Source organism: Coturnix japonica, chromosome 9, assembly GCF_054131305.1.
Source record: "Coturnix japonica strain WE chromosome 9, WE-NBRP24, whole genome shotgun sequence".
NCBI classification, from domain to species: domain Eukaryota; kingdom Metazoa; phylum Chordata; class Aves; order Galliformes; family Phasianidae; genus Coturnix; species Coturnix japonica.
In genome coordinates, this window is record NC_140671.1 from 27515916 (window position 1) to 27543913 (window position 27998).

Consider the following 27998-nt stretch of genomic DNA (forward strand, 5'->3'; position numbering starts at 1 on the left):
AACACATGCAGAGGGGGGCGTGGCCTCACTGGAATAGTGGGCGTGGCCAGAGCGGAGGGCGGCTGTGGATAAAGGGGCGTGGCTTAGTGCCGGTGGGCGGGGCGTAGCGTTGGTGGGCGGGGCTTAGTGCCGGTGCGGCGGTTGCGGCAGCTCCCGTCCCTCCCGTCCCCTCACACCGGCCGTTCCCCTCCCGTGAGGCGGCCGCTCCCCTCCGTTCCCATCCGCCATGAACTCGCTTCTATTCGGTGAGATGGCCCGTGCTTTCTCCCCCGGACTCACAACGACTGGAAGCGGTTCACCCGGTCCGGCTGCTGGAGGAGCTGCGGGAGGCCCACCGGTAACGGCGGCTCTGAGGAACGATTTGGGTTCTAACATCCATCTCCTCAAAGGCCTCAACGTGAGGTTCCGTTGTTTCCTGGCTAAAGTGCACGAGTTGGAACGGAGGAACCGGCTGTTAGAGAAACAATTAGCGGCCCAGCAATGCGAACGGGACCGACGGCTTCGATATAAGACCTTCAACCGGGACCAGGCCGTTCAAACCGATGGAGGCCTCCCGTTAACTGCTCTGTCTGCAGGCACCGGACCGGGTTTGGTTCCATCTCATTATAGTCGTTTACCCGGTACTATATGGAGCTACACCCAAGTGAGACGTACCGGTGGTGGTGGGTTAGAAACGGTTCAAGGACCCGGTGTATCGTGGATTCATCCGGATGGGGTCGGGGTTCAGATCGATACCATCACACCCGAGATCCGAGCGCTCTACAACGTGTTGGCCAAAGTCAAGAGGGAGAGAGACGAGTACAAGAGAAAGTGAGTGGGGTATTTGGGGGGTGGGCTTCAATTGGACCCCCCCCTTCCCTTTACAAGGGGTTTTGGGGCTCTGTTTAGGGTTGAATGCACCTTGATCCTCTGGAGAAGGGATTTGGGTTCCCCCAGTTATGAATACCCTTCCCCCCAGCATCCAAAGAAGGGATCCCCAATTGGCTCCCAACACCCTATAGAGAGTGGATTTAGGGCCCTCCCGGTTGTGTGGCACTGCGCTGGGGGCACAGGGATGGGCCCTGTGTTACACCTCCATCCTATGGAGGAAGGATTTGGAGCCCCCCCCCCATTACAGGTGGGACCCCAACACTGTGACCTGTTTGAGAAGGGATGCCCCCCCACCCCCCACCATGGTCCTCTGGAGAAGGGATGTGGGGACTGCAGTTAGGATTGGGTCCTCAGACACTGTGTTCCTTTAGAGAAGGGACCTGGGGGCTCCAGTTGGGCTCCCCCAGCTCTGTGATCCTTTGGGGAAGAGATTAGTTCCCCCTCCCCTATAAGATGGCACAGCCCTGGGGGCAAAGGGATACGCAGACCCCTATTGGGGTTAGGCTGCACCAGGAGCCTTTGGAGATGAGATTTGGGTCCCCCTCATACTGTGATCCTCTGGAGAAGGAATATGGGGACCCCCAGCTGGCGTTAGGCCCCTATTTTGTTTATATTATCCTTTGGAGAAATGGTTTGAGGATCCCAGCTAGGGCTAAGCCCCCATGAAAAGGAATTTGGGATCCCCCAGTTGTGTGGCAGAGCCCTGGGGTTGTGGGATGGGCCCCCCTTGAAGCCTTTGGGAAGGGAATATGAGACCCTCAATTGGGGATGGGCCTCCTGGAGGAGGGATTTGGGTCCCCTCAGTTGGGTAGCTCAGCCCTGGGGGCACAGGGATATGTCCCTTAGCACCACAGTCCTTTGGAGGCAGGATCTGGAGACCCCAATTGGGGATGGGGCCCACTTTACAGCCTATGGAAAAGGGATTTGTGAGTACCCCCCCCACAAGCACCATGATCTTTAAAGAAGGGATTTAACCCCCTTACCCCAGGTTGGGTGGCAGGAGGATGGGCCCCCCAACATCACAATCCAGATGCTGGCAGCCCAAGCTCCCCCCTTTAGGAAGGATGCTCATGGGTTTAGTGCTGGGGGGGACCATAATTAAGGAGGGTTTGCTCCTCCGCCAGCATCCACTGTGCTGCAGGGAGGCTCCGTGCTCCAAGCATTGTCAGCTGTGCTCTAAAACCCCTCAAAACCCCCTTTTTGGAGATGGGGAATAATCTGTCGTTCAAATCGCATTGGGTCGTTGTTCCTTAATTGAGCTCGTTCTTCATTTTGTGGCTTAATCAGCCATCGGTTTGGTCCGCCGGTTCTCTTCAATTAGCTCAGTGCTGCAATATTTGGGTTGCAAATACTGCAGGGGAAGGTTTACGTGAAGGGGAGCTGCTTTGAATTGATCAAAACAAAACAAAAGCCACCCAGGCAGCCTTTGTGAGCCTTGGGAACCTCAAGATTCCCTTCAGCTTATTGGGGAGGGTTTGAAATGATGTTCTTTACCCCAATGACGGATAACGTTCCTTTTGCAGTGCTGTGTTTGCTGCTCAACGCGTCTGTGGTAGAGATGGAGGCCAAGGGAGGAATAAAAGAGAGAGAAAAAGGGTAGAAGGGATTCTGCAGGGATATCCCTGCATTGCATGAGAGCTGCTGGGTGATGGGATGGATGTGAGCGCTCCCATTTTGGGGTGTTTTAGGGCTTAAAATGTGTTTCTTTTGTGTTTTTTTTGCTGGAGAGCAAATGTAATCCTTTATTTATTTCTTTAGGGAGCAGCTCTGGTGGAGCTGAATGTCTCCTGTATAACAGAGCTGCATTGTGTGGCTTTATTTGCATTGTTTTATAACAGGACTCGTGAATTAACTTGGTTCAGGATGCATCTATAGGTAGGAATATTCTGCTCCGGTAATGATTTCTGCCCTGGTAATGATTTCTGCCCTGTGTGTTTATTGCTAGCAGCTAATCTCAATGCATCTCCTGCAATCTGCCGTGCCTTCATTGCCAAGCGTTGGGTCACCCACTGCATCCAATGGAAAAAAGAAGGTTTCCTCTTTGTTCAGCTGCCACCGTGGGGCTGTGTTTGTTTGGTTGGTACCAGGGAGATGGGAGGAAGCTGCAGTGCAATGGGGCTGGGTGTTGTGTCACCAGGATGCCCTCTCATTGTGCTCCATGGGCTGGGTTGGCTTTGAGCACCCTCATCCCTGCTCACCAATGGGGCTGTGGTGTCGGCAGTGCCATTCTTGCATTAGATGCCTCAGTTTGGTGTTATTATCCTGGGTTAACGTGGTGTTGTGTTTATCAGCAGCCTTGGAAAGGTGGGTGTGAGTGCGTTCATGCCTGTTTGCAAGGGGGAGGGTTCTTTGTTGTGGCACATGTTGACATTATCTTGCAGGAATATATTCAAGTTATTTAGGGAAACAATCTTCCAATGGATAATGAGCCTCGTGCTGTTAGGGCCTGCATAAAGCTCATTGCATGCAGGACTTTCTGATACAGATCTGCGATCCTACAAAGCCATGCAAGAGGCAACACTTTGCATTCAGCTGCCCTTAAAGACCATGGAATCACAGCTTTGGGTTGGAAGAGGCCTTGAAGATCTCCTTTAAGACCCGTGTGCTCTGCCAACAGAGCTCTGCTGACGTGGTGAAACACTGCTGCAGTCCTGCCTTGCTCTATTCTATTCCTCTCCCTTCCTTTAACTGCTGTGGCAAGCTTTGCTCTGAATGCTTGAATAGATTTGTCTATTATGGTTTCAAAATTGTTCTTAATTGGAGCAGATATTGAGCTGGCCAGATGTTGGTTGTCTTTCCCAACCCAGGCTTAACTCTTAGCAAGGGTTAGACTGGAAATAATTGTTTTACCCCCAAGATGGTATTTGGTTGGGAAGATTAATCAAGTCCACTTGAAGAAAGAGATTATCTTAAATTTGCTGCAGCTGGAAAGGACAAAGATGATCATTGTCAAAGGCACCGCGCGTCAAAACTCACCGGGTCTCATGTTTTAAAGGGGGGGGGAACTTAATAAAAACGTGCTTAAGAGAAGCCCTGGAGGAACGGCTGAGGACTTTTAAAGCAGTGGTAACAAGATGCAAATGTTAACGCATAGAGCCAAGCAGAAACAAGTAGTTTTGTTATCCCTCCAGAAGAATGCAGTCAGCAGAAGCACCTGGGGGTTGGACTTTCAGTTGGTTACAGAGCTGGCAATGATGCAAAGGCCACACGTATATATGTGGGTATACGTTTAATTCCGGTGCATATAGGGATGTATTTAACTCTGGGATGTGTAGCTTTATATTTATAAGGGGTGGTTGTGTTGCAGTGAGGTTGTTTGTGTTCTGCGCCGCTTCCCATATGGATGCGGCCCCATGTCATTGATTTCAGGTACCCCTCATAGATGTGAATCAATAAGGCTGGAGAAGACCTTTGCTCCAACTGCCCACCCTTAAGTGCCCACCTTTGGGATATTCAGTCTTAAAAAGAGGAATTTACTCACCCTGCAAGGGCAAGAGAATGGGATTTCTGGGCTGTAGTAATGCAGGATGAGTTTGGGAGGAGAACACAGGGCTCCTTTTGATCCTTCTATCCAGCAGTGCTACACAGAACCAAGGGATCGAGGCTCTATTTGTTAAATACTTACACCAGATGAACGTTGTACCTTATTAAACTGGCTTGGAATGGGAACCACTGGGGGTAGGGTTGAGTTGCTAAGACTGATTTCAAATAGCACATTAGCTATTCATTCTGTGCTTTATCTTTGCCTCGCTATTAGCTCAGAACCCCAATTAAAAGGACGAACTTGCAGATGAATTGGATCAGAGGGAGGAATGGCCGCGTCGTGCCGTGAGTTTCAGAGAAACTTGGGCTGTGCTCTTCAAAGAGTGGCTTCCCCTGTTGAAAGAGAACCACGACGCTTTCTGTGTGTGTTGAATTGGCCTTTTATTCCTCAGTGACTCACGGTGGGAAGCCTCGGACTTGGTGAAGGGGAATAACCAGGCAGGGAACTCAGCTATGGGGCTGCAAAACCCCCACGTGCTTCTGATCTCCAACTTATCAACCCCAAGACCCTTCCAGCATAGAGGTGAGGCGAAAACAAACCTAAACCCGAGTTATTTCTGGCTCTTCACCATGGCTAATCACAGCCTTTCTGCAGTGAGCACTGGGATGGAGCTGAAGGAAGCGCTGAGCCCATAGACAGCTCAATGGCTGCTTTTTTGTGGTTGGGCATTTGTGGTGAAGCTCTGCCAGGTCTTAAGTTAGCTGCCTGCATTTCCTTCTCTGTGACTAACTCACTATTCTCAGTTTGCTGGAAGTATTCACAGGATGTTGCTCTTTTTGGCTCAAGTCTCTATTTTCAACATAAAGTCCAGCTGTTTTCATGGAATCATTAGGGTTAGGAAAGAGCTCTATGGTCACCAAGTCCAACCATCAACACGCCATCACCGTGCCCATTGAATGTGTCCCTAAATAGAACCATTAAGGTTGAAGACCTCCAAGATCACCAAGTCCAACCATCAACCCATGACTGCCATGCCTATGGGCTGTGTCCAGTGTGAGCTGCAAGCGATGTGATTGAATGCATCTCCATTTTATCTTCAGAATAGAGGAGAAAGAGAGTGTGATGTGAGCTCAGATGCACTGATAGATCATGATGCTTTGGATATATTGCTGGAAAGCATTGGTTTGAGGTTGGAGATGCCCACGCTTGCTGGTTAATGACTCACATTGGAGGGTGGCATTTGGTTTTGGTGCGAAAGAAAGAAGTCATGTGTATGGCATTTTGTAATCCCTGGCTGTCTCTGGGTCTCTCTGCTTCAAAGCAGGCATGAAAAATCCCAGTGGTTTCCCAGTGCCTGCTGGTGAGTCCAGGAACTTAGAAATGAAATTATTAGTGTTGTCCTTAACACATAAGAGAATCCCTCTCCTGCTTTCTGTGCTACAAGTGGTGTTGGTCAGCATGCAAAAGCAGCGTTGGCTCACACTCTGAGCACTCTAATAAGCCCCACTGCTGCTCTCAGGGCCGGTTCTCAGGGTGAAAAACAGAATTCCCCCTTGCAGGCATAAGGCAATGTGACATAACCCCCCCATGGCTCTTCCTGTAAAGCATTGGCTGTGATGAAGCACTGAGCAGTCTGAGTTCTGTCTTTCCTCTTCCCCCAAATACCTCCCCAATGACTCCACCAGCATCCCTGACCTCTGATTGTCTTTATGTTCCGCTTTGCTTTGAAACCCTCCACTCTCAAAAAGAAAGGGAGGAAAAAGGAGTGCAAGGCCCTTAAGAACTCGTAATTCACAGGGCAATGTTTTCCCACTAATCTGTATTCTTTACCCAGCACGTGGAGCTGCTGGCTGCCAGCAGGAACAAAACGACCCTGGGAACGAAACCCCTCCTGCAGCGATGCCATGAAGGATTTCAGCCCTTCCAAAACAGCTCTGGGACTTCAGTAAGCTCATTTGGGGACAGCCGTCCCTTGGGTTAGCTGGGCTTGGGGCTGTGACTCAGCCTGGAGCTGCAGGCAGTGAGCTCACTGCCAGCCACGCTGCTCCTGACAGCCCTGCTGCCTTCAAACCAAGTTTGTCCTGCAGCTCCTCAGCCCTCCATCATCTCTTCCCTTCCCTAAATAGCACAAGCATTCCACTGCCGGAGCTTTGCATCCCACTAATAACCACGTTGCTCATTTAGCTCAGGTAATGTAAGCATTTGCTCTGCAAAGCAGATCTCCAACACCAGCCTCTGTTCATCCCTCATTGTCTATCTGTGCATTAAGTTATGTCACTGGGAATTGATGCTACAACAAAAACAGCCATTGTGGTGGTGTGAATTTAAGGCTGATCTCCACACACTGAAAAATGCCTGAGCTTGAATGCTGTATCCTCCTTGGTGTCATCTTTATTAATTTGCTCCCATTGAAATGGCAGGGTACTGCTGTTTAATGGTACTACTATAAAGACCAGTCACCGTAATTAGCTAGGAATACTAAACTAAATTAATCTGCCCATTGTACTGAAGTGATTAAAGCAGCTTAAACACAGTAAGCACCCTCACAGTTCTTGGAGGGCTGTGTCAGGAGTGCTGTGTGTTTCCTCAAGTATCACAGCAGGCTCTAAAGAGCTGTTTACTTCCTACCTTTTGCTTTTGCTCGCAGTTTTAGAGCCCTGATGTTGCATGTAAATGTTGTTGATGGGTGAACAGTTGGCCTGGATGATCATAGAGGTCTTTTCTGACTTTAAAGGTTCTGTGATTCACCTTTGCAAAGATAATCCAGCTCATAAAATAGAGGTAAGGTAAAGCTGAGTGCATAGGAACACAGTGTGAAGGCTTTGCTGTGTATCTCAACTGCCACTTTGGTTTCCTGAAAGCTGATAAGGGTTATCTCAGTTGATAAAACAGCCTTATTGGGTTCAACAAAGCCTTCAGTGTTGGGGCAGAGATTAAGACAACGTCTGGCTCTTGGTTTTGAGGACGTGGGGGGAGAGGGAGGGTAGAGAGAGGCTTAGTGTTTACTCTTGGCTTTTCAGGCTGAGGAACTGCAGAAGTGAACACAGACCTGACAGCACTACACTCCAGCAGGAGCTCTGCTTCCATTCTGCAGAGAAATCATTGCAATTCTATTTATTGCTTGGTCTTATCAAGGCTTGTGCCTTCCAGAAGTGCTCCACGGTGGTCACAGTGTGGTTACAACACAGATGAGGATTGTCTGCCCATAGCAAACCCAGCTCTGAGATCAGGGGGACTCAGTGAAGACTTCTTATGTAAGTGTTACTCAGAACTCCCTGCTCCATGCAGGAGACACACAGAGCTCAGCCTTTTCCCATAGCATTGCTGTGAGGTCCGAAGGCAGTGCTGAAAAGCAATAATCCTCACCCTACATGGGAAAAATTGCCCTTAGTTAAAAAGCTTGCTCAGTTACTGCTTAGAGCTGTGATGTAAGGATCTTCCACGCAGTCATGTGCATCAGCTGAGATAATGCACCGTTTTAACTTGGCAGCCTCCAAGAGGACATTCATGAAAGCTTTCATTAGGTGTTTATAGCAAATAGAAAGGAAATTCATGCCACAGAAGTTTGCCTGTTCTTTCCGACAGCTTAGCATTAGACCTTATTATGGCTCTAAATCTCTAACTACTTGTCTCCTCAGCTGCCAGGCTTTGGCAAGCAGCTTTGTTTTGCTAAGAGAGCAAAGCGTGCCTTGCTTAGTTTTTCTATTCTCCTCCTGCCCCCAGAGTGCTAATATTTGTACCAGGTCTTGGAGTGTCTCCTACATGGGGATTTAAATGTATATAAATCAAAAAGAACTAATAATTGAAGGGGGGGGAATGGTGATGCCCTGGGCATGCTGGTGCCTATCATCATCTCTTGCAATGAAATGATGAGCATGAAGCAATTTCTGAGTTTCTCTCAACAATGGATGGATTCTTCTGTGATTATAACGTGACTCAGTCATAATAATCCCCTTTCATTGAGCACTTTTTCTTCCTGAAACTGAGTGCTAAAGTCTTCTCGGTACCTCCCATCCAAAAGTCCAACCTGACAATTTGGGTGAGGAAACCTTTCTCTCTCCGTTCTGCTCCGCTGCAGCCTGTATTTATGTCAGTAATGATGCAGATGATGGGGATGAGCTGCCCAAAGGAATCACGTGGCGTTTTTGGGACGCGGTGATAATGGCACACTGTATTCTGCAGCTCACAGTCCCCTTTGTGTGCACGGGGTCTCTTTGAGCTTGTTTTCCCCAGCCTTCCCATTGCAGCTCTATGAGTTGCTCACATTAATGCTTGCACCAGGCTCTCTCTGAATGAATCTGAGGTGCTGAGCAGGCCGTGCAATAAGTGCAATATGATTTTTGCAGCTTTGCATTGGTGACCATGCCTGCCCTGCTGTTGGAGGGTTAGGAAATAAACGCTATATCAAGATGTCAAACTAATGCTTCTCATTTTGCCCAAGGAGGCTGTGGATGCCCCATCCCTGCAGGCATTCAAGGCCAGGCTGGATGTGGCTCTGGGCAGCCTGGGCTGCTGGTTGGTGACCCTGCACACAGCAGGGGGTTGGAACTGGATGATCATTGTGGTCCTTTTCAACCCTATGCTGTGCTCAGAGATGCTTGTACATGTCTACATGAGACCCTAATAATGGAATTTAGCACGTAGCACTTCTTTAGGCTCATAGTCTCCCTTCTGCTCTTTGTGCTTCGCTTGAGTTTTGCAGCATCTGTCGCTCTGTTTGGGAAATATTTGGAAATATAGACAGGAATAACACATTTACTTGGCCAAATCTCAGAGAGCAGTTTGCAAAGCATTAGGACCGAGCACCTGGATGTCTGACACGCTGCCTACCAGAATGATGTAGCTGCAAAAGAAATGTCTATACACGATCAGCTGCCTTTAATGCACGGTGTTTGTAGTGCTTGTGTTTGTTGGAGATTTCCTTACATGGGAATTGAGCATTTGATAATTAACTCGTAGCTAGCAGCTCTATGCAGTCGTGTAATCCTGTGCTTTTGAGATTACCTGTTTCAAAATGACTCAGAGTAATTACTTTATCTGCAGTTATGACAACAGTTTCGCAGGGATGTAATATTCTTTGCTGTGGCTGTTCCATAAGCTGCGCTCGCAGTTGTCTCCTCTATACCTGGGTGGCAAAGGAGATAAGGGGCTCGTTGTGTTCATGCATAGGAGCAGCTCATTGCTGCTGTGTTCTGCAGGGGCTCCACCAGCCAGGACTGACTGATGAGCTCTGCAGATGGAAGCTTTTGAGTAGTTCCCCTTCTGTTTTCCCCCTTCCATCTTCACCTCATCTTAAGATACTGATATGGTTTTGCTCCTCGTTCTCACTTGTATCCTCACTCTTGCTCTTTGTGCAGAGTGAATGCTGAACTCCCTGCCCACCCTCCAACCCTCAGGCCTTGCATGTTCTTAAATTGCTTCCCCCCCTCCCCACAAGGCTCTTTTGTGAGGAGCTGAACTGGGTTAGCTTCAGTTACTCACTGCAAAATGGAAGGCAGGCAGCCCTGTGTTCTCACGTTACTGAACAAATCCTTCTCCCCTTCCCCAGGGTCTTCTATACCACTGGACAAAATGGCATTTCAGCTGTCAAAAATTGCCACGCTGCAGAATTGTTTGTTCATGCTTAAGAGAAGTATATTTGTTCAGGGGTTGTAAACACCGTCAAGAAGATTTAGACAGGAGTGAGAAATGAATTTAAGCTGCTGGTGCTGAGTGGGAAAGAACAAGCATTAATCCTGCTGGAACCCTTGGCTGCAGACTGCTATGCCCAGCTCTCTGAGCTCAGCACATCCAGCTCTATCTGATCCTTCCTGCTTTCATACAGGCTCTTTGCAGCACTGGCAAATATAGGAGGAGGCTGTGGAAAGCAGTGTTTGGTTAACTTCGTGTAGTAGTTCATGTATTGTGCATTACATCATGAGGTTTGCTGCTATCTTATCGACTGACCAGAAATCTCTTAATGCAGGAAACAGTTGGGTTCGAGGAGCTGGTGAGCTCCAGAGGTAAATGTGACTCTAATTAATTACATTCTGATTCAGAGTATGGATGCTTCATAGAGAAATAACCATATAGGCAAAGGCCTTGTGTGGTTTTGCTCCTTAAAGCTCCATTCCTCCAGAGCTGTTTGGATTTCCACATGCCTGACGGAGCTGTGTAGAAATGTAGGGATGCTGTGAGCTTGCAGGTAACACAAAATGGAATTGCCTTACCTAATCAGGTCCATTTCAGGAGGGTGTATGGCTGTGGGTGGTAGGAGGTGTGGTTAATGTGTTAATCTAACTGTAATCACTCACAGCTGCAGAATAGCAGGTCAGAGTCATGCAGGCTTAGGTTACAAAGCCATTAATAGCTGGGGAAGACCACTAAGACCACGTCCAACCCTGCAGTGGTCAATGGAAGGCCTCCAAGGTGCACGTGCAAAAAACAAGGCCTGTCTGGGTATCAAAAGGTGCTTTAGAGTGAGAACTTAATTGCAGGGTTGTCATACAGGAGGTGTCTTGTAGCTGTGTCACTTAAGATGCATTACATTTGGCTCTGAATCTTACACTATTATATGTAGATTCTCCCAGTGTAAGAAAAGCAACACCATTTGCTCTCTAAAGGAATGCCAGCATGTTGCTGCTGCTTGAAGTTATTGAGCTCCTGTGACATTATGCATGGCTTAATGAACTTAATGAACAAATGAACTCGCAGCTGATTTTTATTGTGGTTCCATTAACAGGCTCAATCATCATTCCACATGAATATAATCAAGAGGTATAATTACACAATGTTCTTCTGTATAGTAAGTTCTTCCACTAATTCCCTTCACAAGGAATGGAGCCTAGAAGAGGGCTTTAATATTAACCTCTCCTTTGTAACAAACCCCCTGAGCTTTAACAGTGCAATTTACCTGTCTAGCCTCAACCATTGCTACAGGTTCAAGGCATGGATGCCCTCATTGCTCTGTTCTTTGGGAGATCTGATGCTGGGATGCTGCTCTGCCTGTTGCAAACAACAGATGACTTCATTCAAGAGCGCTGCTTGCTTGCTGCTGTGTTAGAGCCAGCCTTTAATGGAATCAGATGTGCACATTAAATTAATACGTTTTACATGGAGCCCATCAACAAACATTTAATTTACTTCAATACGAAGGCAGGGCATGTGGGAACAGAGTGGTCTGTGCTTGGGATCGTCTAGGAGAATCCCTGTGTGGCAAAAGCTCTCTTAATCAAGAGGTAGCATTTGTGAGCAAGCTAATTGTTCACAGTTAGCAATTGCTTAACGTGACCTTGCAGCTCACTTAGTGCAAAACAGACCGGATGGCAAAATGGATTCTAAAAACAAGGAGAACATTGGTTGGCTTTTTGACTCAACAGAACAGAAAGTGGGTTTTTTGTAGTGTAAAGATTTGTTTACATCTCCAGAAAGCCTCAGATCCCCCTAAAATAGTCCAAACGGTCTCTCTTAGCCCGGTGTGCATCCCAGCCTACATGCCCTGCCCATATTCTGCCTCCAGCCATACACAGGATTAGCATCCTCATGTGTGGGAGTGCCATAGTTTGACTTCTGAGGGGCCGTTAAGTGAAATCAGCATATAATGACTGGAGTTATGAAGTGTAATGTTGATAGTTATGATCTAGGTGGTGGAAAGGGGATTAGTGGGCATGTTGCTGCAGCCCCGGTGCGTAACCATGAGTAATGTGGGGTGATGAAATGGGTTGGGCAGTGCACGGTGTTCAATCCCGTGCCAGAGGTGTTGAGCAGGCAGCACACCTTCCATTTGGAGCTGCCATCAACAAGGGATGGGCGTCAAAGGGCTGAGAGCACAAAAGAACAAGCGGTGCTGGCACAAAGGAACGTGTCTCCATTGGAATGGCTTGGTCTTGCCATGGGGTGGGTGTTTTCTCCACTTCCTTGCAGGTGTGGTGCCACAGAGAATGCAGCTTAGGTGATAGATTTCTTACAGGTGAGCAAGACTGGGTGCATCTCATGCCCAAAAATGGATTGGTGGTGTCTTGGCGTGCAAGGAAAGCCAACTGGAGTCATCAGGCACTCAAAGCCAACTGGAGCCATGTACGTCCATGAGCATTCTTTAGCCATTGTTCAAATACACACTTCCTTTCTTTCCTATTGTAGACTTCAGCACTTGAGCTCTTTGCTTTTTCTTCATCTCCCTGCAAACTGAAGAAAAGGCAGAGTTGAAAGACTCCAAGTCCAGACCTATACTGTCATTAAATGTTATTTGAGGAGGGTTTTGCTCCCTTGAGGAAAGGTGTTTTTAATGAAAGAAAGAGTGCAGTGGATGCCATCAGGCATCATTAACGATCAGCTGCTCTATTTGCCTTGAGCAAAAGCATATTTAAGGCTGCATGTTTATATCTGGCTTATTTTGCAAGCATCTTGTCTGTTGTCTAAATAACACTGTACTGCATTCATGAAAGAAACTCACCAAGCAGTTTTTGCAGAGGCAAATGTCTCTAAATCTCCCTTTCCTCAATAGCTATTGTGAATCTGATGGGCAGTTCTCTCCTTCTGATATTCACTCTGATGATATAGAGGGAGAAGAATTAAGCTCGGGTTGGTTGGTGCAGGTATACAGGATAAAGATTGGAAGCTTGTTGTGTCGACCTCATGAATGCTGAGGTTTGTGTGCTTTGGTGAAGATCTTAGGGGATACCATTGAGTTCTTGGGATACCCCCCCCTTTACCAGTGTTGATGTATCTGCTCTTCCAATTTCAAAGGAAACACACAAGTTTGCAGTGTGACTCAGCTTTACAGGAATAAGGCTTTAAGCAACTTTAATCCTAGCTGACTGCTGGTGAGTATTGTTTGTCTAATAGCCCTGCAACGCTGCTCTTCCCTTTAAAGACAGCAAACAGCCTTTGTTCTCCTCTAAGCTACGCAAGACACTGACTCTTAATCACAGGCTGCAGAAGTAGTTTGGGGCCTGGAGCTGCAGTGACTGCACACTGCTGGAATGTAATATGTCACATCTGTTAAAAGGGAATGGGTCCGGATCTGCTCCGGACAAAAGCCTTTTTTCGGGGGTGGTGGCTATGACTAAAGCACCCTTGGTAGGTGGGAAAAGCGGGGAAAAAGCATGGCTAGGCTTGTGCTATGTATTTCTGATACAGCAGGCAGTGGTTGAGCCTTGGGGAAGGCCATAGGACCATCAGGGTTGGAAAAGACCACTGAGATCATAAAGTACAGCCATACCTCTGCATTCCTCTGTCACTACCCCAGTGACCAGCTCTTCTGCTGTCAAATCAGTATCAAGAAGGTATTGATTAACATAATGGTATTAGGAGGATAACTTGGAGCACATTGATTATTAATGATGCTGGTGCCGTACTGAGCATCTTCTCAGTGGCTTCTTGTTGCATTTGTTGGAGCATGTGATAGCAGCTGCCAAAGTCCCTTGTAAAGTCCTGTGTGTTACAGCAAATAGAGCATGATCGTATGAATGAGCAATCTTTCTATTGTCTCACTTGCTTGGAAGTTTAAACGGAGAATGAATCAACTGCCTCATTGTCACTCCTCCAGCTTCCCAGCCTTCTCCTTTCCCTTCTTCCCTACCAATGACCCGATGGCTTCTCTAATTAAGAGAAACAGAAACCAGAGTGGGGTGTGTTGTGTGTAAGAGAGGGCAGCCTTTTCCTTCTCTCTGAGTCTAAAGGAAAGGAATTAGGGCTGTAAATCACTGCTCTGCGAAATGCACTTTAAGTGGCATAAAGAGAAGAAATGGAACGGCTGGAATTTTTTTACAGGATGAGGGAGGTTGGGCTGAGCAGACGTTTGAGATGTGTAATTTTGGCAGCTTCCCAGCATGGCTGAACTGCTGGGGTGGAATGCTAATCCTTTTTGCTTGCTTTTTGGCACAGTCGCTCCAAATATGCAGCTCCAGCTCCCGAAAACACATCCCTCCACTGCAGAGCTCATAGAGGAATGCAGGTAATACAGCAGGGTAACCTGAATGCAGCCTCTATTCCTGATGGAGCAATTAAAGCCTAGAGGAGCAGCATGCAGTGCCAGCATCGACTTGCATGACCAGGAGGAGTGATTTGAGCCCAGCAGCACTGCTGTATCTGAAAGAGCCTATCATAGATTGCAGTACAACTGTCTGCTTTAATTTCACCTTCTCGACTTGAATATTAAATGTGGAAAGCCAAGTTGCTATTTTTATAGGGAGCACACATGTAATCAGCAGTCAGAAAGGAAACAGGATGTGGAAATACAAGCGAAAATATTTGATGACAAATGCAGATTTCAGCCTAAATATTTTACCCTGCTTGGCAGTAAATCCTTGCTGGTAAAAAGATGCACCACAAACCTTCCTGCGTAAATCAGCCATGGGTTGTAAGGGGTGAGTGCACATGCTGTTTTGCTGGCTGTTGCTGCAGCACAAAGGCAGGAGGGAGCAGGAGCAGCCAGCATGTCATCGTGGTGCTGCTGCAGTGAGCTGTAACCCATTCAGCTGCCTCAAGTTGTGCAAGCTGCAATAGGCAGGAGATCATCCTCCTCACCTTCTAGTTCAGATGGGATTAAATTCACCCTTCAGTGTGTTGTTTGATCGTGTTTTGGTCCCTACAAGGAAAAAAGAAGTGGAAGTGGTAGCAGAAATTATGGTCCTCAGAGGTGATGCTCACGTGAGTGTTTCAGTCTCATAGTTTCCAGTGTTTGTTGGATCATTGATAGTGAACACACAGTTCCTTCTGTTATAATGGACCGGGCAGGTCTCCTGTGGCACTACAGAACCATTAGATCATGAAGGTTGGAAAGGACCACTCACATCACCAACCCACCATGCCCATCAACTAATGGTTCTGTATCCAAACGATGCTCATAGTATAAGGTTTAATTACACTGTGATGATGTAATTCCTTTCCTTGTACCCTCACAGTCCTGTGTATGCCCTGCGTTCAGAGACGCTCATCTGGGTGCTCTACTTGAGACTGCAGGGACGTGGCAGAGGCTTGTAGGTTCTTGCAGGTTTTGATGTAAAGAACATGAATGTAGTTTGAGTTGATTGGACTGAACAGGTGAATAGTGAGAGTGCTGATTTGGGTGGTTCAACTTCAAACACCTTCTGTTGCTCTGAACATTTCCCACCTTATTTGGAACCAAATATTGCGCAGAACTGTAGGAAGGGTGTTGATCCCAACGAGAGCTGATTTCACTTCTGTTCCTTTATAGACTTCCATCCCTGGTTTGAGGGTGTATAAACGAGGGGGGACCATCTGCTTGACGTTTGAAATAGCTGTCATCATCCTACAGCGAGCAGAAAACTTGTGATATGGAAAAAAAATACCTCCTTTCCCACATTTAACACTCCATCTGCACATCTTGTCTTTCAGATGGGAAGAGGAACTGACAAGAAGAATGAGCCTGGAGTCTATGGTAGAAACCTTGCGAGAGGTGAGCTTGGAATAGAACCCTAGAAGCCTTCAGGTTGAAAAAGACTTTAGCATCACCAAGTCTGTCCATCAACCCATCCCCACCATGCCCACCAACCACAGCACTCAGTGCAAATAGCACATGCTGAATAGCACATGCTTTCTCTCCACCTTTCATTGTGCTAATAATCATTCAAGCAGTTGTTGTCTTTTAATTAAAACCCTTCCTGTTGTCCCAGCAGCTGAATGCATTGCTGTGTGCTAGAGAGAATGCTTGGAAGCTGAGTGCAGTGTGGGGGTGGTGACATGCTTTATCAGCCCTGCTCAGGTTAAGTGAGGAAGTGTGTGTTGCCCTGTGGCCTCTGAGTTCTTTTGTGTGCTTTCTCTTGCAGGAGGCACAGGAAGCGGAAGCTCTTCAGGAGGAGTTAAATGAAAAGATTGAGAGATTGAAAGCAGAACTTGTGGTGTTTAAGGGTCTGATGAGTGATGTAAGTACACTGGAGAGCAGAGTGGCCAACTCCCACTGCCTCTGCGAAATGTGTGTGTTGTGCAAATGGCTTCATTCATGAAAAAGTTATGGTCTTAGTGAGTGCTGCTTTGTAGTTAGTATTATGACCGCCTTTATGATCTAATGCATCAGACAGATCACCCTTCCCCCCTGCTTCCTGTCTGGTCTGTGTAGAGATGCATTAACTTGCTGCTTGGCCCATAAACCGGACTCTTCCCTTCCTCCCCCTGTTCCACTGCTGGCGATGCTGGCATTCCAATCTGCAGCCATGGGGAACGTGATGGAGCACTCCCAGGTTAGGGAAAAGGATTCACTCACCATGCAGCTATCTTGCATTTTAGCCATACCGATCATATAATCATGCAGATATCTGGTAGGAAAGCTGTGTGCACACTAAAGTGGCTTTCTCCGTAAGACTGAAGCAGTGTGCTGATGCCAGTTGTCTAATGAAGATGTTCTATTATGCTTATTTATTCAGTAATTTTGTTTAGAACCGCTTCCTCCAGTCTTTATATAAGCTTGCAGAACCTGCTCCCCGGTGTCAAATATATTCTCTCGGGGCCACTGGATCTATTCATGCGAAATTTGGCAATTAGCTGTCTCTTCTTCTGGTGTTTAATGAAGAATAGGCATGCTTGGTTAGAGGCAGTGTGAATCTTGTTAGGGCTGCATCGCTTAGAACTCGTTCACAGAGGGAAAAGTGTTGTTCAGTGTGTACAAAAAGGGTGGTGGTGAATGCGGATATCCTGCTGGACTCGAGAGAGAAGGTGTGCTTTGAGCTTTGCAAGGTGGAAGAGAGCCTAAGGAAAGCAGCAAGAATGCTTGTTTGAATCCCCCCCGTGTAAATATATAGAGCAAGGAAACACAAAATGTTGGCGTGTGCCTCTTTGCCTTCCTGTCAATAAGAATCGCTGCTACCTGCTCAGTTGATAAGATTGTGTTTAAAGAGTGGCATTGTTTATAGCCTCCCTTTTTTTTTCAGTGTGTTTGGAGTATAAAAACCTCCCCATTTTGTCCAGAGGTGTTTGATAGAAGATGGAGAAAAATCAGAGTCATAGAATAAACCAAGTTGAAAGGGACCCATTAAGAACATGGAGTCCAGCTCCTAAAGAAACCTGCGTAATGCTTTAAAACAAAGAAAACAAAACCCAGCCCTATTGTTGGAAAGCAAATTTGCCATTTAAGAGTGCTCTGCAAAGAGTGGGATGTTTTCCCAACCACTGAGATGCTTTCCAACAGAGAACGTCTCACCTGGGCTGGGTGTTATACAGAATGGTGTTAATTCATGTGGAATCCAGCAGTACTGTCTGAATAGGAGCATCCCTTATAAATTCAGATGTTGTTCAGTGGCAAATAACTGAGCTGAAATTTTCTTGGACACAAATGTTAATGCTGTTAGCTGTCTAGTCTGCTTAGACTGCCTTCCCAGGAGAACAGGACGTAATATTGTTTAAGGATGGTTTGCCCTGGGGTTAGAGAGATACTATGGGGTATCTCTGCTTTCCTGAACTGTATAATAATAGAAGATAATCACTGCTGTCCTTCCTGCAGCCCATGACAGACCTGGACACAAAGATTCAAGAAAAGGCCATGAAGGTGGACATGGACATCTGTCGGCGAATCGATATCACAGCCAAGCTGTGTGATGTAGCGCAGCAGCGCAACTCTGAAGACGTTTCCAAGATATTCCAGGTGATGAGGCTGTGAATTTTCTGTAGGGTAGGACGAGCAGTGATGGGTCAAGAGGGAGCACCATTGAGAAGCATTGTCCAGGTTGCTTCCCACTCTTTGAAATGTCTCTGTATGGAACTATTCTCTTCTTTCTCAGTGCTGGAGTGTGGCTGTCTTCTGATGTAGCACTAAGAGGGGGAAAAAAAGACCTGATGTTAGTCTTGATCCCATTTGGTAATGGATGCATTAAAAAAAAGCATTCCAGGGCCTAGGTTTGTATAAATGGTTTCCTTCTCACAATAAGAGGTTCTAAGCTTCTAGAACTGCCATGTTCTTATTTCTGGCTCAAGCCAGAAATAACACTTCTATGGTGGTGGGTTATGATTGCTTTGTGAGACCAGCAGCTCTAATTGCCTTCTTTGAGCTCATATGGCTCCTTGTGCTAGTAGGAAAAGTCGTATAACTTGCTACGAAAGCCAGCAGTTATAGCTGTGTGTTGAGCAAACCTGTAACTCCCATTGCAGTTGGTCTTGTGTCGTACCTGCTCTTTCAGTTGTGATTAACCCAGCTTCACTTTGGTCTCAGTGTGTCCTGTCCAATCCCTGAATAAGTCCAGTGCTTTTCCCTGTGTTGTGATGCCATGTGAAAACACTATAAATACCCTTGTGGTCTCTACTGATTGTGTATTTTGGCTGTGATGAAGTTGCCTTAATGTTTGGTGGTTTGTTTTTCTGTTTTGGGGTGGTTTTTTTCCCTTTTGTTTCCAGAAAGATTCTGATCTCCTTTTCGGAGACAATTTTTGTAGCATATTGAGCCACTGCGTTGTGCTCATGGTTCCTTCTTGTCTCTGGGCAGAATCACTCTGTCTTTCTGCTCAAAGGTAACTGCAAAGCACGCTTTTGGTCAAGCATGCAGTGGTTAAAATGATCAGGATGGAGAGCAACACCAACAAAGGATGGCTCAGGTGCCAATTAGATGGAAAACTGCAGTAGGCTGGGAGCAGGCTGTGTGTGACTCAGTGGCACTGCATCTTATACAGCGATGCTCTCTGCCCTTTGTGGCACGGAGTGTCCCTTGAATTCTCTGCACATCTGCAAGCTTCCTTTCTTTTGAGGCTGTCCAGGAATTGTCACGGTTGGGTCAATCCTCCTCCTGTCAGTGTGAAGACTAACAGTCTGCCTCTGCTTATGGGGGAGGGAACAAACCTGACTTAAAGAATCTCTGGAAGGTTTCTTGTCTACTCTTCGCAGTTGTTCAACACTGGGAGCAACAGCCTGTGGTGGTGGCAGGAAAGGGAGAGTTCTGTCATTGCTCTCAAGCCTGCTGCCTGGGCACTCCTGCAAGCTTTTGCTTTTCCCCTGTATCATTCTAACCTCTGCATGTTCTCTGGTAGGCCATGGGCTGTTGTCAGTGAACAGATGAACACCTGTAGAGCGCTGACAGCCTGCAGCTTGCTTTGCTCTTTGCCATTTTTGAACTGCTTCCTTGTGCTCTTTGTTCCCCACTTACTAATGGATGCAAATCTTGAATACGTGCAATCCCTGAACTGCCTGGGAGTTGATGTGGTTGTAACCACCCCAACGTAATGGCTCTCCTTTATTTGACACAGCATCTCAAACGAACCTTCTAGTTACTCCTCTTCTCTCCAATTAAGGTGGCTTCCAAGAAGAAAGAACGAAAACTCGCCTCTGATGATGACCTCTCAGAACAGGATGCAGACAACAGCAGGTTCTCTGACGACGAGGTCAGCTGTTCTTTGAACATCACAGATGAAATGAAGCGTATGTTCAATCAGCTGTGAGTATCGTGGATAACATGGGGAAGACTGAAGTGTAGACTTAGTCTCAGAGCTCAGATACTGAGTTATTTCTATAAGTGTTGAGAAGTTTTTTCATGCTACAGAATCAGAGTCTGTTTTCTCTATGTGTTGGGGTTTTAGGAGGAGCCTTGCTGCTTTTTGGGCTGGATGGAATATGGCATCATTGTGACCGACAGCTCAGTTCAGGAGTGATTCCAACTTCTCTGTTGTTTCCCATGATTTTCAGGTCAGCTGTAGGTCCATTGCAGTGATGGATGTGTCCAGATCAGTGGTAGCAGAGGATGACAACTGTATAGATTCCAAGAATGTCAAAGGTCTCCTGGGCAGGAAGAGTTAATTTATTTAGCCTAAAAGTTTACCCCTGGTGTCCACGGGTGAATGGGAGTTAAGGGTCTCTGCTGTTTTCTTTTGGCACAGGGAGCCCCAGCCAGTGCTGTAGGTCTGATTTCAGTAGCATTTCAGTATTTTTGTCTTCTGCCAACTAATGCAATGACTGCGCTGGGAGAGAAAAGAATTCCTAGTGCTTACCCACACATCAGCATTTAATACGTAGGAGTATACAAGTCTTTCTCTAAGGAGCACTGGCTCCTCTTCTGTTGCCTGCTGTTGCTAGAAGTTCTGTTTTCAAGCCATGCCCCCTTCCTTCCCTCCTCAGTTTCATATGTAGGAGGGCACGATGTGCCCGAGCAGCCATTCTTCATGTTCTAACTCCTGGTGCTGTGTTTGTGGCTTACTGAAGATGATACATGTCTAAGTAAATTCTTCATCTGGAGGCTTTGTCAGGTAGAAGGTGTATTTTACAAGTTGATCTTATCAACAGAAACCTTATGCAACTTGCATTGTGTCTATAGTGATGACCTTAATGCATAAGTGCCTAGCACTGAAAAGCTGAAACGTAGTTGATGGTGAACAACATTGGTCTGCAATAGGCAGCATTAAGAAGTGGGAGTCTGCATTCTGATAGCTCTTGCAGCGAAAAGAAACTGAGCTGGAGAAATTCAATTGCAAAAGACGGCATCATGTATGTCCAAAATGTTTATTATTTCATGAAGTTGTACTGAGTGGAGATAAACGCCATCTCTTGTGCCAAGCTTCTCAGCCTCCTGAAGACAGTGGGGGGACTCAGCTTCCGGATTGAGATGTTATCTGCTAAAAAGGAAGTGAGCTAAAGAAACAAAAATGCATCAGCCAGAAATGAGCAAACTGCTGCTGTGAGCAGCTTCAGGTTTTTGCCGGGCCTCCTTAACAAAGACAAGAAGCAGCTACTTGTGTTTCACTGCCTGCTGTTCAAACCAAGAGGGACCTGGCTGCCTTCTGAAACTTTCCTTTATTGCACAACTGGCCATATTAAAGGGGCTAGACCAAATAGTGAGGTTAAAGGCCACTCTGCCACTGTTTTTTCTCAGTCTTAAGTGGCTTTAGCAGTATCTTTGGCTGTCCTGTTCAATAGTAAGTACTTACATTCACTTGTGCATCGTTCTGGGGCTCAGTTTTTTTCATACTTGGTTTTGAAATGAATGTTTGTGAGTGCTGCAGGGGAAAATGTTGGCTAAACTTCAGCATGAAATCAGCAGGGAATCTTCTAGTGGCTGTTTCCTGTGTAATTCCCCAAACTGTGGTTGAATTCGTTTTCCCATGTATAGAAAGAACAGTTTAAAACATTTCTGTGGTTTTGCAAACAGGGGAAACTAACAAGCAGCACCATCTGGAGGACAGATCTAGGACTGTGTGCTTGGGCTGGGAATGCTAACAAGGGTCTTTTATTCCACTTTGGAGTGGCAAAGAGCCCAGGAGGGACTTGCAGACAGCGGCAAAGCCTGTTTTTAAAATCTTTCTGGATTTCCAACTGCTTTGTTTCCTTTGTTCAGTTCTTGTAAGCCCCCTTTTTTTTTTTCTTTTTTTTTTTTTTGCTTTTTCTTTTTTCCTTAAGCATTGACTGAAGGGCTGAAGCAGTGGGGCAGTTCTTTTCACTCATGCTTTTCCATTACCTTCACAGTCGTGAGACATTTGACTTCGATGACGACTGTGATAGCTTAACATGGGAGGAGAACGAGGAAACGCTGCTTCTCTGGGAGGACTTCACAAACTGCAACCCTTCGATTGACCTCCAAGGAGAGGTGAGTATTTCAGTTACCTTCTTAAACTCTTCAAAACTGGTATCCCTCATCTGCTTTCTCAGCCATCTGAGCCTTTGGATGTTTGTCTGGTGATCTAGTTTGCCACACAGACTTGCTTTGATTTGAAAATCCTCTTAGTGCTTTCTCTCCGTGGTTGCTTCTCAGTTTGTTTACCAAACTTCATTTCTTCTTCTCCTTCAAACTGAAGGAGATAGAAATATCAAGCAAGTGTCAAAAGATCCAAGGCTCTGGCTGTTGTAGAAGCATCACACCATCTGTCACCCTGACCAGCAAGTTACCTAAAGCCCTTTATCTTCCTTGCAGCATCTCACTTTCTCTGCAGGGTGTCATTCACCCTTCTGTTGTCAAAACAGCACATGTAGTGCGTGAGATGGTACTGTGCCCTCATTCCAGCAGGGAGAAAAGCAAACTTGGTGTGGGCCGTGTGTGATGCTGAGGTACATACAGCCAGACACAAAGAGCTGTGGAAGGCCCGAGGGATCTTCTGAGCCCACGAATCTTGTGCTTCTATCTTCCCAGTCAGTAGGAATCTCCTGGTGCTGGTGGATAATAAACAGCTTGCTCTTAATCCTTAAGATCCCATGCAAAGTAAGCTAATGGCTGCACGCTGCCTTATTCAGTGACTCCTGAGCCTTTTTAAACAGGCCTAAAGAGAGATTGAAATGGCAAGGTCTGGCTCTGTGCAGGCAGTCTTAAACGTGATGCTATTATTTCATTACTGAGCAGCATGACAGCAGTAGGTAGGCAATAATCCTGCCTTCTCCCATCATTGCCATAGTACAGAGATGCTGAGGCAGCAGACTCCTGAATATTGTCTTGTGTTGACTGCCAGGGGTGTGTTAATTTACATCTTCCCATTTGTGTATCATCTGGCATAGCCTGAAACTGCAGAGATTATTTCAAAGTGCTGGGACTGCAGAAAGCAGCAGACTTAGAGCTGTACGTCGTCTTCTGAGCAGGAAGAGTGGCAGAGTGATAACGTGCAGCCATGTACTGGAATTAGTGACAGCTTTATTTGCATATACCCATGTGTGCGTGTATAAGCACAGCTATCAGAGGAATATTGCCGAACTCAGACCTTCAGTGCAAAAACTCTAAAGGTTTTAAGAAGCTTAAATCCTTCTAAATGAAAATTATACAAGGAAAGGGTAGATCCGTCTTGTAGATGGAGATTCAGAATAAAGACTGCTCCGTCTGTGCCTGGTCTTTAACACAGTGCTTTACATGCCTGAATCTTCCTTCCACTGGCTTTATTCCTTTCAAGTTCTTATACGGTGCCCTCACCACCTTCTTTGAAGACCTTCCTCCTCGAAGCGCTTTCTGCATATAAAAGGATAAGTGGAGTGAATCTTGTAACTATAGGCTGGTTAGCCTGACGTTGATCCCGTGTAGGATCCTGATAAAGCTGCTGCAGATGTGGCCGAAGGATGGTGGCAAAATTAATGCTCATCAAGGCAGTTGTGTTAAATTGATTACTTTACATAGCATTTAAGTAACACATTTTAATGGGAAACAATGAGTGTAGGCTGTGTGTATGATGGAAACTGAATGGTCTTGGGAGTAACAGTATGGAATATCGGAAAATAAGGATTCCAGAGCAATGCTGTAAGTAGTGGTGTGCTCAATACAAGGAAGAGAATGGAGTTTCATGTCTGGAAAGCATTTGCTGCCTATTTCTGCACGATCTGACTGGGGAAGGTTCTGCAAATGCAGTGGTTTCATTCTTTGGCCTCATCAGGTCGGTGTTTGTTGCTGGAGTGATGATCTGAGGCTCCTTTGCATGGAAGGATGTAAGACCTTGCATTTCCCAGTGAGGTTCTATGAGAGCAGTCTGCTGCTCTGTTGGTTTCTTACTAATTCTTTGTGTCCCGATTTCCCATCAGGAAGAAAACCTGGGCAACCTGATCCACGAAACAGAATCTTTCTTTAAAACAAGAGACAAGGAATACCAAGAAACAATAGGGCAGATAGAGGTAAGGAAGTGATTCATGACCATATAAATAATTACTAATGGACAAAATCGTGCGGATTGTCCTGGTCACATGTACACATGCACATACTGGCAAGGAAGAATGTGCATCTCTTATCAAGAATGCAATCTGTAGTGGTGATCATCTGTAGCCTCTCACCACCTTAGCCTTAATGTGCTTTCATTCATTACTACACACTGACAAACCAAGCGCCAAGCAGCAGAACGGGATGTAAGAGCTGTTCTAAAGCCAGTGTTGAGCTCTGATTAAAATACACCTCATAAGGAGATGAACTCATTCTCAGCATGCAACACTGTCATAAAGGATTTATGTAACCCCAGCACTGTGTAAAATAGGGGCTGGGAGGGGCTGCCAGCAACTCACCTTGAGCTGATGTTTTTCTCTTTTCCTCCAGCTGGAATTGGCCACAGCCAAGAGCGACATGAACCGCCACCTTCACGAGTACATGGAGATGTGCAGCATGAAAAGGGGCCTGGATGTACAAATGGAAACCTGTCGTAGGCTAATCAAAGGTTCAGCTGACAGGTAGTGAATCTTAGAATCCTCCTCCTTACCATCCTACCTTTTATTTACTGCGAAACTGAAGTTTGTTGGTAATGAAAGGTGTTCTTCATTGTTTGAAGAGTGTTTGAAGTGATGATTCCCCTCACGAGCCCCACGTTTTCTTGCCTGTGTTTAATGCTTTGTCTAAACCTCTCTCTGAATTTTCTGCAGAAATTCTCCATCTCCCAGCTCTGTAGCCAGCAGTGACTCAGGAAACACAGATGAAATTCAGGACGAATTGGACAGAGACGCGGATGTGGAGCCCATGGTCAGCTGATACGTGGTTGGAGCATTCCAGTGAAAGGGAAGACAGAGATTGGAAAACAACACACTGTTGGGGGGTGAAAAGAATAAATACAAGACTTGTAAGCCCCTGCATTGGGCTTCTAAGGACTCATTCCTACACGCATCCCCACCCCACCCAAGGATTGGTGCTGTAAATTTCTATTGTTATACAATTCACAAATGCAGAGTCCTGTAAGAAAACACGGTGTTTTAATTGTGCCTTTGCCCCAAGCTGAGCCACTTTGAGCTCCAGTGGAACATTACTAGCAGGTGTTTTTATATTAAAAAAAAAGAAGTAAATTATATATATATATATTGAAAAATCTGGTCGCAGCAGAGAATGGTGCTGCAAAGGCTCCGGATATTTCAATAAGCTTCTGGTTTTATTGAACTGCTGCACTGATTGGCAAATGGAACACTGAGTAAGGAACCCGAGGCAGTTGTGGTGTAATTACCAATGCCTGGCACGAAGGTAAAAAAAGAATGCCTGCAAATTGATCTGTAAACATTTAAAAACAATAACAGGGTTTCAAGACTGAAAGGTGTTTCTTCATTCCTTCCTTTTGGCTGAAGGAGCCTTTGAGATTTGGACAAGCTCTCTGCCAAACTCCAGACTCAGAAGCAGCAGGTCTCAGCTCGGTGGCAAAGCAGTGGGTGAGGGAGGGTTTGTTGGGGTGGGACTGTCACTGATAAACTACTATGCAACAAAAAATAAGCGCGCCTTATTTATATGGAATGTTTGGTCCCTGCTGGGCTACAGTTATCTCTTGGGGGAAGGAAAGCTCAAAACACTTTGCACACATTAGTTACCTGTAGAGCTTCTTTTGAGGAGGAAAGTCTTGTTTCAATGCCTTTGTTTCCAGTGGTTGGATTAAGGTGGAAGTGAGACCTTCAGTTCCGGAGCTGTTTTTTGTTTTCTTTTTCTTCAGGATATGTTTTTTAAACCACAACGTTTGCAGATTTTACTTTGCTGACAGGGAGGTAACTCCGCTTTATGCTGCTTTCGTGATGTGGGATAGTTGACACATCAGGATGAACTGACATGTTATGCTATGGATGTGGGCTTGAGATGACACTGCAGAGAGCTCCAGACCACTGTTCTTCAGCAAAGCTGAACGATGGACAGCACTGTAATCCTTTTTAGGACGTAGTAAAGTCAGTCCCAAACTGCTGCTGCCCTAAAGTTAGGGAGGAACAGCTGTGTGCTTTCTCTGTGAGAAAGCTTTGGCAGGAGAAGGCAGGGTCGGAAGTCTTAATCTCTGGCATCATCAAGCTGTTTGTGGTTATTAGTGGGGGTCGTAGCACCTCAGCCAGGTAAAAACAGGGTATAAACCTAAGCCAATAATGTTTGTTTGTATTTTAGAGCAAGATTGCAAGTGTAGTTAATACTGCCTAAAGGTAGCTCTGTAGTTAACTAGCAGTTGCAAGACTTGAGGAGCAAATACCAAATGTATTTTGTACCTGCCAGAAAATTCAGCAGCTGCTTCATCTGAGCAGTTCTAGGACTGGGCAGGGAAATTCCAGATTTAAGCACCCTCTCAGTGTTATATAAAGGTAGGGTGGCCATCTTTTAGCTTCCTGAGTATTGTTTCCAAGCCTCTCTTCTTTATTGATCTGAAATCAGCAGGGCTGCATCGTAAGCATACAGCCAGTAGAGATCAATATTGCTTCCTTGCAAAAAGAGCACGAGTGTTGCAGCAAATGGGCTGAAAATACCTCTCCATCTCATGCAGCTGTGCAGAGGGGGCAGGACCTCAGAGGGATTCTCCTGGTTGTTCAGAGCAAAGAGAACTACTGGGGGTGATCCATCTGGATCCGCAACGTGAGCATCCGTGGCCTCCGTCCAAAAGAAGAGATCCAAGGTTATGGTTCCTTCACTGGTTAAAATACTCAGCGTTGTTATTAGCAGAGTTAGCAGCTTCTTGGTTCTTGTGGTGTGTGTTAGGGGCTTCTTCATCGCGTAGGGTGAGGAAGAAACCTTATTCCAAAGTGCTCATTCCTATTATTTCTTTGGTGGCCAAAGCGGTAAGTGTCACGTCTTTAGGGCTGCGAGTGTGGGGTGGGAGGGGGTAAGAAATACCAGATGGGATATTTTTGTGACTGCATGCTTTCAATAAAGTACTGTTGGGGTTTTTGAGCCTGTATGAACTTCAGCTGCTAAAATATGTTGTTTCTCACAAGGCCTGAGAAACCGTCTGCCAAAGCTGAATGTCTGTGATGCTTTAGTGACTTTGGTGGAGGCATTAAGCAATCTCCTTGCACAGTGTGTCAGCCTCGTCGGAGGCTGTCGTGTGGCTGTCCTCAAATTATGGGATGTTTTTTGGTTTAAATGACCATCTGGCTTAGCTGCTATAAAACTTGGTGACGTAGTAAGAGAAAGGCTGAGTGGTCTTGAAACTTGGAGCTGGTGTGGTGAGATGGGAAAGAACATCCTCAGTTTGACAGCAGGAGCCAAGTGAGGAAGCAGGAATCGAGCTGTAGCCTACAGCTTATCTCGTAGCCATACTTATGAGGAGTCATAGGGTTGTAGAGGAGTCATAGGGTTGTATTTTTTGGTAAGTGTAGGGGATGTGGGTCTGTAGTAGACAGTATAGAAATAACGTGTACGGTGGTGATGTGTGTGATGGGAAGCTACCATGCTCGTTGGTGTCTTTCTTATAACCATATGTAATCCATTTTTTAGGGGAGAGAAAAAAAACACAACAAAGAGGTGTTTTCATACTTGGGATTGGGGTTTTATTTTCACGTAGGTCTCAGAGAGGTCAATCTTTTGGATATGACCAAGGTTGGTCCTTGATAGTTTCCCTTGGAGGTCTTCGGTTGGTTTGGCATCAAGTGATGCCGACAGCGGCCCTGTTCTGTTTGTGTTGAACCACTCTGTAGCAACCAGATGAAAAGCTTGCCAGAAAAAAAAACAAAAAACATGGTGAAAATGCTGGAAAATGATTTTGATGACCTCTTTCTTTTCCTTTCCTTTGTAAAGCTGTAAATACTTTATTTTTGTTTACTACTCATAATGCGGTGTCATATTGACACTTTTTTAGACCGATAATCAGAAAAATCCTCCTCATTTGTCTCTCATTTTATAAAAGGGGGTTTCAAGGAAGCAAATTTTTTTGCTTGTTAGCTGTGTAATAATGTGTCCAGTTCCTAAAATGGGTTTGTACAAAAATAATATGGACAATTAATAACGTTTTCGGTAAACAATGGCGGTTGCTTTTGTGGATGCATGTCGTTCAGAAATGTCCAAAGAGTGATGTGATACAAACACTTTCTCAATGGTGTAATCATTGTTGTATTAGTTCAGGCAACG

General features: G+C 45.9%; 1 protein-coding gene across 2 annotated transcripts; it reads left to right on the forward strand.

Moving 5' to 3' along the window:
- Positions 1–87: 87 nt before the first annotated feature.
- IFFO2 (intermediate filament family orphan 2) lies at positions 88–27984 on the forward strand. 2 transcript variants are annotated; one of them, XM_015882678.3, is made up of 9 exons: positions 88–810; positions 15692–15752; positions 16123–16218; positions 17790–17930; positions 19564–19706; positions 21725–21845; positions 23750–23839; positions 24252–24382; positions 24572–27984. In XM_015882678.3, exons 1-9 carry the CDS (start codon positions 227–229, stop codon positions 24675–24677), a joined length of 1473 nt encoding a protein of 490 aa, XP_015738164.2. In that variant the 5' UTR covers positions 88–226; the 3' UTR covers positions 24678–27984. The 2 variants fall into 2 exon arrangements, with proteins under 2 accessions (XP_015738164.2, XP_015738165.2); XM_015882679.3 differs by lacking the exon at positions 17790–17930 and having other exon boundaries at positions 24572–24778.
- Positions 27985–27998: the final 14 nt, after the last annotated feature.